The following is a 12,214-nucleotide window of genomic DNA, read 5'->3' on the forward strand; positions in this document are numbered from 1 at the left end:
AGCAAAGGAGAAACAAAGAAAACCAAAGACATGAGGGAAATATTAGCCCAAAGGACTAAAGGACCACATGAACCACAGCCTCCACAGTCTGAGCCCAGAAGAACTAGATGGTGCCCGGCTACCATCACTGACCGCTCTGATAGGGATCACAACAGAGGATTCCAGACAGAGCGAGAAAAAAATTTAGAACAAAATTCAAATTCACAAAAAAAAAAAGAAAAAAAAGACCAGACTTACTGGTCCAACAGAGACTGGAGGAACCCCTGAGACTATGGCCCCTAGGCACCTGCTAACTCAGAATGGAAGCCATTCCCAAAGTCTACCTCTCAACTAAAGATTAGACAGGCCTATAAAACAAGCAATAACACACGTGAGGAACGTGCTTCTTAGTTCAATCAAGTATATGAGACCAAATGGGCAACACCTGCCCCAAAGCAAAGACGAGAAGGCAGAAGGGACAGGAAAACTGGACGAATGGACACGGGGAACCTGGGGTGGAAAGGGGGAGAGTGTTGACCCATTGTGGGGATTGCAACCAATGTCAGAAAACAATCTGTGTATAAATTCTTGAATGAGAAACGAATTTGCGCTGTAAACTTTCACCTAAAGCACAGTCCAATTAAAAAAATAAAAAATAAAATTAAAAAATGGCCAGAATGGCTGTTTTTTTGTTATATATATTCTACCACGATTAAAAAAAAAAAAAAAAAGAGTGGGGATCTACCTTCAAGACTGGCAAGGGGAGAAGAGAGAAATGAAGTGAAGCACACCCCCGTGATAAACATGGAACCAGAGATAAGCCCAGAGCTTATCAGGAGAGGCACGAGCCTAGCTGGAAAAGAAAAGGGCAAAACCTGCAAGCATCAGGCCAAAACTCTGAAAACTTTCTGAAACAGTTCCAGGCTAATAGTGCCTGCGGTGAACTGGGCTGGAAAATTTTAGGGGAGGCGGGGTGGGGGGAGAGAAAGAAATGTAAAAGCTTCCAAGCTCACCATGTGACAATAACAGCTAGAAAACAAACTGGCTGGCGGTGGGGGGTGGGGGTGGAAGGGACTCCAGTCCAAAGGTTCTTCCAAGTCAGATGAGTCACCAAGCAGAGTGGGACAAATAAGCAAACAGAGAAACCAAAGGTAGCTGCTATCCGGGACAAAGGGAAAATGCAGCTCAAGGGTGGGGACCAGGAAGGGACCCTGATGGAAGGAGCTAGAACCTGATGAAGCGCTCTCAGTAGACACCAAAACACAAAAACCAAACAAGAATCAAACCCCGATCAAAGGTGAAGATGCCAATCACAAAAGTTTGTGCAAATGTGCGAAAAAAATATGGAGTGGTGATACATGCTATGACATGGGTGAACCTGGAAAACACTATGTTAGTTTGGACAAATACTGTATGATCCAACTTAGATGAAGTATCTAGAATGTATACAGAGCCCTGGTGACCCAGGGGTTAAGAGCTCAGCTGCCAACCAAAACGTCAGCAGTTCAAATCCACCAAGCCGCTCCTTAGAAACCCTACAGGGCAGTTCTATTCTGTCCTCTAGGGTCGCTGTAAGTTGGAATTGACTCGATGGCAGTGGGTTTTTGGTTTACAAACACCAAAGTAGAGTCACAGTCACAAGAAGCTGGGGGGAGGAGGAAAAGAAAAGGGAGTTATTACATAACGGGTTTAAGGAAAAAAGAAGAAACTAGTTTTAGGTTTCCAATGTGCTTTCCTTTTTTTTTTTTTAAATCTTTTTTCCTGTAATCTAAGTAGGTTTGATTTGTTACAACATACTATCGTGAAACATTTGGTTTGATAAAATTTTAAAAATTCATACTTTATAAATCCACCTTCTTTAATGTGAACAGTGATGAATTAAAATTTAGTTTGCTTCTTTAAAAAAATTTATTTTGTTGTTGTTGTCAAGAATATACACAGCAAAACAGACACCAATTCAACCAGTTCTACATTTACAATTCAGTGATATTGATTATATTCTTTGAGTTGTGCAACCATTCTCACCCTCCTTTTCTGAGTTGTTCCTCCACCATTAACAAAAACTCACTGCCCCCTAAGGTTCCTATCTAATCTTTTGAGTTGTTGTTCTAAAATTGATCCCATATAGATTGTTCTTCAAAGAGCATAATGCTCAAGGCAGACACTTCTTTTTACCAGTTTAGCTAAAGTATTGCTCGGTTTTAAGAAGACTTGAGGGGATATTTTTGGTTTAAGTTTTAAAGACTATCTCAGGGTAATAGTTTCAGGGGTTTAGCCAGCCCCATAGCTCCAGAAAGTCTGGAGTCTATGAAAACTTTAAATTCTGTTCTACATTTCCCCCCTTTTGATCAGTACTCTTCTAGAGAATCTTTGATCACAATGTGATGAAATAAAATTTAACTTTATCCTATCTAAGTTGTTGTTGTTAGTTGCTGTCAAGTTGATTCTAACTTTCAGCAATCCCATGTGCTCAACTACACGTTGAAAGGCTGGCAGTTTGAATCCACCCAGGGGCACCTGGGAAGACAAGCCTGGCAATTTGCTTCTGAAAGGTCACAGCCTTGAAAAATCATATGAAGCAGGTCTACCCTGCACATGTGGGGTCACCATCCTATCTGTACTGGAGGATAAACATTTACTTAATAAAATTATAAGAACTTTTATGCTTTAAATTCCTCTTAGTCAAATATGACATTGGTATTTTTAAAGAATGGAATGTTTTGTTTTGGGGTCTGTATGCTGTTTCCTCACAGTGGGATTCAGGTTATGCATTCCAGTTCAGAATGTTACATAAGACATGTTCTTTTCTTCTCAGCACATCACATCTGAATGAGATTCCAATATCATGCATGTGTGTTGTTGTTATTAGGTGCCACTGAGTTGATTTTGGCTCATAGAGACCCCACATGACAGAGTAGAACTGCCCCACAGGGTTATCTTGGCTGTAATCTTTACAGAAGTCTTTCTCCTCTGGAGCCACTGGTGGGTTTGAACCACCAACCTTTCAGTTAGCAGCCAAGTGCTTAACCGTTGCACTACCAGAGCTCCTTTACAGACACACACACACACACACACACACCAAAAAACAAAACAAAACAAAAAACCCAAGCCTGTTGTCATCAAGTCAATTTTGACTCATGGCAACAATGTGTGTTACAGAGTAGAATTGCTCCATAGGGTTTTCAAGGCTGTAATCTTTACAGAAGCAGACTGCCAGGGCTTTCTTCTGGAGCACTGCTGGGTGTGTTTGAACCACTAACCTTTAGCTTAATAGACAAATGCAAATTGTTTTGCACCACCCAGGAACCTTTATATGTACATACTCATACTAAAAAGAGCCCTGGTAGTGCAATGGTTAAGCGCTCGGCTGCCAACCAAAAGGTTGGCGGTTCGAACCCACCCAGCGGCTCTACAGGAGAAAAGACTTGGCAATCCGTTTCTGTAAAGATGACAGCTAAACTACGGGGCAGTTGTGTCACACGGGGTCGCTATGAGTCAAAATTGACTCAACAGCACCCAACAACAATAATTCTTACTAAATATGAATAAATGAATTAACAAACTATGGTATGAGAAAAGGGTCGAAACTCCGAAAGATACTGAGGGAAAGGACACAAACTCACAAAAAGTGGTGATCCTTCCAGGGAAGGGGTGGGTTCCCCTGGGCAAGGACATCCAAGGGCAGGGTGGGGGACATGGTGACAGGACAAGTGACTTTAATGCCAGGTTTACAGAGGGGGATACTCAGAAGCAAGGCCAAGAAAACAGCCAGAGATGATTTTGTCTGTCGAAATAGCGAAAAAACATTTTTTTTAATTACCTTCCACCAAATACTGGCGAGAATTTTGGAAAACTGGTGAAATTATATCCCCACAGTATAAATTGTGTTTAAAAAAAAAAAAAAAAAACCTGCTAGGCAATAAGGAAAATGCTGGAAGCAACTGTCCAGTCTTATCTATGAAAAGGTGTCCTAAAAGGCCATTGCAATCTCCCCAACTCGCTCCTGAATGTCACCCCCATTTCTCTGCTTCCCTCAAGGGTAATATGGCACATCTGGCTGGGATTGGGGTTGGGCTGTGTGGGGCAGAGGCTGGAGTGGGATTCCTGTTGGGGATCCTTGGGCCCTAGGAGCCAGAGGGCTAGGTAAGCTGTAGGCAGCTGGGAGAAGCAGGGCTAAGGATAGGGTTGGGGTTGGCGTTAGGGTTGGGGTTGGATCTGGGTCAGAGTCAGGGGCTGGGGTTAGGGGTTGGGGTTAGGTTAGGGGTTAGGATTGGGGTTAGGGTTAGAGCTAGGGTTAGGACTAGGGTTAGGTCCAATGTCAATGGGTGACCAACTGTCCTGGTTTATCTAGGACTGCAGGGTTCTTGGGACATGGGGCTTGTCCCAGGCAAAGCAAGAAGAGCTAGTCACGGCAGCAGGAATAATCTAGGAGAGTCCGCAGTGGACACAGGTGGTGCTTGCTGGAGAGTCCATTCCCCTCCTCACTGCCCACAAGCCCAGAACTTGCTCTGGTAGCTGTTCCTCCTCTCCTACCCCACCCCAGTTCTAGGGCTGCTCCTCACTGCTTGTTCTTGCTGGGTGCCATTGAGTCGATTCTGACTTATAGCAACCCCATGTGACAGAGCAGAACTGCCCCATAGGATTTTCTAGGCTGTAGATCTTTACAGGAGCAGATCACAAGATCACAGAGCCCCTGGGTGGGTCTGAACCACCAATCTTTAGGTTAGTAGCTAAGGGCTTAACTGCTGTGCCACAAGGGCTCCTTCCTGACTGCCTACCCAGGCTAATTTCCCAGAATTAGCCTCCAGGAAAATGCAAATCAAATCCACAATGACATATCACTTCACAGTCACTTGTTGTCAGCTGCCCTCCAGTCAGCCTTTGATTCATGGTGACCCCACGCACAACAGATCAGTACAACAGATCAAAACACTGCCTGGTCCTGTGGCATCCCCATGATTGGTTGCAGTTCAGACCATTGGGATCCATACGGTTTTTGTGGGCTGATTTTCAGAAGTAGATTGCCACGCCCTTCTTCCTAGTCCATCTTAGTCTGGAAGCCCCACTGAAACCTGTTCAGCATCATAGCAACACATAAGCCTCCACTGACAGACAGGTGGTGGCTGCTCATGAGGTGCACTGGCTGGGAATCAAACCCAGGTCTCCCACGTGGAAGACAAGAATTCTACCACTGAACCACCATTACCCTCTATAATGTCTTAAACCAAAAAAATAAACAATAAAAAAAAAAAAAAACCAGTTGTTATTAAGTCATTTCTGACTAATGGCAATCCCATGTGTGTCACAGCAGAACTGTCTTCCATACGGTTTTCAGTGGCGGATTTTTTGGAAATAGATCACCAGGGCTTTCTTTCAAAGAGCCTCTGGGTGGATTTGAACTGCCAGCTTTTCTGTTAGAGCTGAGCATATTTTTGTTCTTCTTATTAGAGTCTGTCTCTTGTTCATCTCTGTGTTCGCTCAGCACCCTGCACGGTGTCTAGCACCTTCTCTAGGAAGGCACCCAACAAAAGCTCATGTATTAGGGCTTCAAGTGATTTATTCCCAGACACAGACAACTCTCTCCAAAGTAAAGTGAGCCAGTCACATCAGAAGGGACAAAAACACAGGGAGCCCTCATCCAACTTGTAGGACAGAGTTGAAAGGCAATGCAAGAAACTGGGGAGAGAAAATCTGTTGACAAAGCATCCAACAAGAAGCCTGCTTTGGGAGCGTATGGTACAGGTTTTAAGTAGGGGAAGGAGAGCACCAAGGATAGCCTCAAAGAATCAAGAGCCTTACCTCGTCGCCGTATCGCCGATAACTCACTTCATACAGCACAATCAGACCGTTGGGTTCCTTTGGCTCCTGCCACATCAAGTGAACGATGTTGTTCTCAAAGATTTCGTGGGTCACTGGACCGACGATGTCATCAGCTTTGGCTGTAAGTAGCAGCAGGGAGTAATGGTTAGCAGCGGGGACATGACCGACACCTGGGTCAATTTCAGCCCTACCACTCACCAGAAGATTGACCTTGAGCTGGTTACACAGAACGGACATGAAAAAACTCACCTCACAGGACTGTTGGGAAGATAAAAATGTGTTGTTTTCTTTCTATACTTTTTCTGTTGAAATAATTTTAGACTCACAGGAAGGTACAAAAATAGTACAGAGACAACCCAAATGTCCATCAATGGATGAATGGATAAATAAATGATGGTGTATCCATACAGCAGAATGTTATTCAGTAATAAAATGGAATGACGTACTGATACATGATACTGTGTGGATGAACCTTGAAAACATTATGCTAAGTGAAAGAAGCCAAACATAAAAAGCCAGATATTGCTATGATTCCACTTATATGCAATGTCCAGAAAAGGCAAATTCATAGAGACAGAAAGTAGATTAGTGGTTGACTAAGGCTTGAAGGCAGCAGGGAATAGGGAGTGACTATCTAATTGGCAGGAAGTTTCTTTTTTTGTTCTGGAATTAGATGGTGGTGACAGTCATACAACACTGTGAATGTACAAAATGCCACTGAATTGTTCACTTTAAAACAGTTAATTTTGTCATATGGATTTCACCTGAATTAAAAAAAAGAGAGACTTCTGCGTACCCTTCACTCAGCTTCCCCCAATGATAACACCTCACATAAATACAGTACATTATTGAAACCAAGAAACTGACATTGGTACACAACTAGGCTTAGACTAGATATCTTATTTGGATTTAAATGGGTTATTATACAAAAGGAGCCCCTGGGTGGTGCAAACTGTTAATGTGCTTGACTGCTACCTGAAAGGCTGGCAGTTTGAATCTACCCAGATGCACCTCAGAAGAAAGGCCTGGCAATCTACTTCCAAAAAATCAGCCATTGAAAACCCTACAGAGCACAGTTCTACTCTGACACACATAGGGTTGCCATGAGTTGGGGCTGACTGGATGGCAGCTGGTTTGGTTTGGTTTTATTATATGAAAAGCACCCTGAACGTGGATGATACATAAAAAGTGCTCAAAAAAATAATCACTGTTTTTACTATTGTTGGAGGAAAGCACAGACACAAAGACTGGAATCTTGTGATAAGGACAGTCTCAGAAGATTTTCAGGTCTAGCTCTCCATCTCCATACTGCTTTATTTAAAATCCGCATTATCCACAGAATTTCCTATATGTTCAAAATCTGCACATTTTATTGTATGTAAATTATACCTCATTTTATTGTATGTAAATTATACCTCAATAAACTTGATTTGGAAAATGATAATAATTTAAACAGTGTGGTATCAGAGTACAAAAATGATGGACAAATCATTGAAGGCAAGAAAGAGTGAGTTCAACTACCATGGCCTCCACCAGACTGAGTCCAACACAACTAGATGGTGCCTGGCTACCAACACTGACTGCTCTGACAGGGATGACAATAGAGGGTCCCGGACAAAGCTGGAGAAAAATGTAGAACAAAATTCAAACTCACAAAAAAAGACCAGACTTACTGGTCTGACAGAGTATGGCCTCTGGACACCCTGCTAACTCAGTACTGAAGTCACACCTGAGGTTCACCCTTCAGCCAAAGATTAGACAGACCCATAAAAGAAACAATAATACACGTAGCTCAACCACATATAGGGAACTATATGGACACACCAGCCCAGGGGCAAGGACGAGAAGGCAGGAGGGGAAAGGAAATCTGAAATGAATGGGAACGGAGAACTCAAGGTCGAGGAGAGTGTTGACATGTCGTGGGGTTGGCAACCAATGTCACAAAACAATATGTGTATTGTTTAATGAGAAACTAATTGCTCTGTAAACCTTCATCTAAAGCACAATAAAAAAAAAAAAAAAACAGTCCAGAAATTGACCTGTGTATATATAGGAACTGGCTTTCAGAAAGGCAGTTATCTCAAACTACTGGTTAGCCCAGGTAAATGGATGCAGCTCTTCTGGAGGATCAAGTGACAGAAACAGATCATCACACTATTAACTGCATATCTTTTGAGCAAGCAATTCCAGATCTACAAATAGATTTAAAGGGAATAATTGGACAAGTGCACAATGACATTCATCTTGGTGTTGTTTTTAAAACTGAATATTGCAACACAACCCAAATGTCCATTGAGAAAAGATTTTAAACTAAAACAATCGCCTATCTACAACTATTAGTATGCCTTAATGTGCCCCCCGAAAAACAGTGTTAAAAACTGTATAGCAGACACTGGAGGAACCCCAAGAGCATGGCCCCCAGACACACTTTTAGTTCAGTAATGAAGTCACTCCTGAGGTTCACCCGTCAGCCAAAGATTAGACAGCTCCATAAAACAAAACGAGACTAATGGGGCACAACAGTCCAGGGATAAGGACTAGAAGGCAGGAGGGGACAGGAAAGCTGGTAATAGGGAACCCAAGGTAGAGAAAGGAAGTGCTGATATGTTTGTTGTGGGGTTACAAACCATTGTCATAAAACAATGTGTGTACTAACTGTTTAATGAGAAAGTACTTGTTCTCTAAACCTTAATCTAAAGTACAATAAAAAAAAAAAGTTAAAAAAAAAAACTGTATAGCATGATTGCGTTTTTACAAACGGAAAGTTCTGGAAGAACATACAAGAGGCTAACGGGGCTTATCACGGGGATTTAGGGGTAACTAAATTTTATTTTCCTTACCGCTTATATGTATTTTTTCATTTTATTTTACTCTTCTCATTGCTTGTGTGTAGTTTCTAAAGTTTACATAAACAGCCACGTATGACTCACGTCATTAAAAAACTAAGGAAGCTGAGTATGTTAAAGTGCATACACACGCTAGATAGAGCGTGGCGGGCTTCCCTTTGGTCACCCTGGGTCTCCCGCCCACTGATGCACCAACCCGGGGCAAGCAGACCCACCTTCGGGCATAGTTCTGGCGCTGACGTAGGCTGCCACGCTACACCTTTCTTCTGGGGCATCTTGGTTGCAAGCCTGCAGCTCGATGCGATAGCCAGTGAAATGACGCAGGCCAGAAATGACCAGCGACTCCTTGTTCACCACTTTCTCGGAGGGCCGGTGCTCCGCCGGGCTGGTGGGCACGCTCGTTGAGGAGACGTTGGGGAGACCCGGAACTGTAGGCACAGCCACTGTCACGTTCCCAACGTCACCAAGGGCCCTGCGTTTCCGTGATGGCCTGTAATGACAATGGGAGACACATGGTCGCTATCTTCAAGAATGATGCTGGAGATAAACGGCTGAAAACAGAGACTACTGCACGGGGGTGTGGAGGGGGCACTGGGATTAAAATGCAAATTACCAGGAATTAAACCCAGAGAGGCTTTTAAGATACCCCTGTAGACATGGTTAAGTGTCAGGGCAGAGCCATCCCATCCTGTGAGGGTTGGATGGGTGGTTCCAGGGGCATCAACTGAGCTGCAGACACTGATATTTTCCGTCTCACATGCTTGATTTCAGGTTTTCATTTTGCAGATTAATAGGCCATCCAGGGTCAGAGTTAAAAATAAGATGCCAAAAGCGTGTAAGAGTTAGTCTTTCGGGAAGATCTGCCAAAGGCATTGGCCCAATGGCCCAAGCTACTGGCCAACCAACATCATCCCTTTCAACAGGAGAAACACGTCCTCTAATTTGGATGAGTATCCAGGCCACCTGCATAATTGGAGCGATTAAGTTTCCACTCTTGGTAAAGCAATCTGACCACTCAGATTCAGAAGGGTAGCTCCAAGAAACCTCTATGCAATCGGCACACTTGTTTCCCCCTTAAGAGCACATGTATAGAGGAATGAAGTACCAATGATACTACAGTGTAGATCAACGTTGGAAAATTATGCTAAGTGAAAGAAGCCAGTCACAAACGGCCACCTATTGTATGACTGCATTTATATGAAATGTCCAGGGGCAGAAAGCAGACTAGTGGTTGTCTGAGATTGCGGGAGAAGGGAAGAGGGGAAGTGACTGTGTAATGGGTATAGGGTTTCCATTTGGAGTGATGAAAGAAGTTCTAGAACTAGACAGTGGTGACAATGGTTGCACACATCATGAACATACTTAATACCACTGAACTGTATATTTTAAAATGGTTGAAACGGTAAATTTGGGGTATTAACACAATAAGAAGGGGCAGAAAAAAAGATACATAGTAACCTGCGAAAGCCAGAACCTGTGTAAGGCGGAACCGGTCAGAGAAGGAAAACTCAAATATTTTCCACTAAAAGCGACAGAAAAGTGGTGACTGCACCCTGTCAAAGGCGGGAAACTCGGGAGACGCGGAAACACAAGGCAGTCCCGTTTGAGTTCCAGCTCTCACAGGCTCCACTGCATAAGGAAATAAATGTTGATAGCCTAGTAATTTAAAAATACGAAAACGTAAAAGAAGAAAATTTAAACTATTAGTTTAAAAATTCCTTTGGGAATTTTTGAAAAATAAATATTATGTGGGTATAATTAGGATAAATTTGTTTTATAACCTGTTGTTTTTCACTTATTACCCTGGAAGCATTCTTTCATGGCATCAAATATTTCCCTTACAACGTGTTCCAAGTTTCTGTCGTTTGTCAGTGTTAGGGTTTTCCTCCTCATTAAAAATGTAGTACAAGCTCATTGCAAAAAAAAAAAAAAAACTTGGAAAACACTGAATGGCTGTAAAATAGTCCATCTAACACATGAACCATAACTTACTTAATGGTTCTCCTATTTTTTTGTAGGCAAGTATTTCCAATTTTTTGTTTTGCTATTATAAATACTGCTATAACCATTGTCTAATTGGATTAAAAAAAAGTTGCCGTTGAGCTGATTCTGACTCCAGGCGACCCCATGTGTGCAGAGTAGAACTGTGCTCCACAGGGTTCTCAAAGGCTGTCACCTTTCAGAAGGAGACTGCCAGATCTTTCTTCCAAGGTACCTCTCTGATGGGTTCAAACTGCCAACCTTTCAGTAATCACGCACTTAGCCATTTGCACCGCCCAGGGATTCTTTCTGATTGTCTTATTAGTTCCTAAAAGTAGATTCCTGGATGAGAAACCACTAAGCCAAAGGGGACATGAAACCTTTTAAGCTTCTTAACGTGTTTGACTAAATTGTGATCTGGAAACTACCTCAGGACCAACCTCATCAATGCTGAGGGCTAACAGGAGTTGTTAGATTTTCAACCCAATGGATAAAAAACGACACCTGCATCTCTCTGTACTACTGAACTTGAGCTCTTTTTTCCTCCATTGGTTCTTTGTGTTTCTGCAGGAAATTATCCCTTCGTGTCCTCTATTTTTCCACGAAGTTTTAGTTGGTTTAGCGATGGTCAATGTCATGTGTCAACTTGGTCCGGCTATGGAGCCCAGCAGTTTAGCCAAACAATAGTCGCTGTTGTGTGCCATCGAGTCGATTCTGACCCACAGAGACCCTATAGGACAGAGCAGAACTACTCCATAGGGTTTCCTAGGCTGTAATCTTCACGGGAGCAGATCGCCTGGTCTTTGAACCAGTGGGTTCAAACCGCCAACCTTTTGGTTAGCAGCTGAGTGCTTTAACCATTGCATCACCCGGTTAGTTCATGTTATGAAGTAGTTACATGTGATTTAACAGGTTGGCCTTAAGTAAAGCAGACTGTTGTTGTTAGGTGCCATTCAGTAGGTTCCAACTCACAGCCACCCTATGTACAACAGAAAGAAACACTGCCTGGTCCTGTGCCATCCTCACAATCATTATGTTTGAGCCCATTGTTGCAGCCATTGTGTCAGTCCCTTCCTCTTTCTGGCTGACCCTCTGCTTTACCAAGCGTGACGTCCTTCTCCAGGGACTGGTCCCTCCTGATAACATGCCCAAAGTATGTAGGATGAAGTCTCACCATCCTTGCCTCTAAGGAGCATTTTCTTTCAAGACAGATTGTTTGTTCTTCTGGCAGTCCATGGTATATCCAATACTGTTCGCAACACCATAATTCAAAGGCATCAATTCTTCTTCGGTCTTCCTTATTCACTGTCTAGCTTTCACATACATATGAGGCAACCGAAAATACCACGGCTTGGGTCAGGCACACCTTAGTTCTTAAGGTGGTATCTTTGCTTTTTGACACTTTTAGAGAGGTCTTTTGCAGCAGATTTGCCCAGTGCAATATGTCGTTTGACTTCTTGACTGCTGCTTCCATGGGTGTTGATTGTCGTTGTTGCGAGGTGCCACAGAGTCAGTTCTGACCCACAGCGACACTATGTACAGCAGAACGTTTAACACTGCCTGGCCCTGCACCATCCTCATGATCATTG

The 12,214-nt window shown here is 43.0% G+C and overlaps 1 protein-coding gene across 1 annotated transcript in view; it reads right to left on the bottom strand.

Annotated features, from left to right (window-relative positions):
- INSR (insulin receptor) overlaps positions 1–12,214 on the bottom strand; it is a 55,647-nt gene that overhangs the window by 17,848 nt on the left and 25,585 nt on the right. Inside the window, exons 9-10 of the mRNA XM_023733229.1 lie at positions 8,861–9,135; positions 5,779–5,918 (exon numbers count right to left, since the gene is read on the bottom strand). Of these exons, the coding sequence (XP_023588997.1) occupies positions 5,779–5,918; positions 8,861–9,135 (415 nt within the window). The remainder of the gene's footprint in view (positions 1–5,778; positions 5,919–8,860; positions 9,136–12,214) is intronic.

This window comes from Trichechus manatus, unplaced genomic scaffold (genome assembly GCF_000243295.1).
Source record: "Trichechus manatus latirostris isolate Lorelei unplaced genomic scaffold, TriManLat1.0 scaffold00057, whole genome shotgun sequence".
Taxonomy (NCBI): Eukaryota; Metazoa; Chordata; class Mammalia; order Sirenia; family Trichechidae; genus Trichechus; species Trichechus manatus.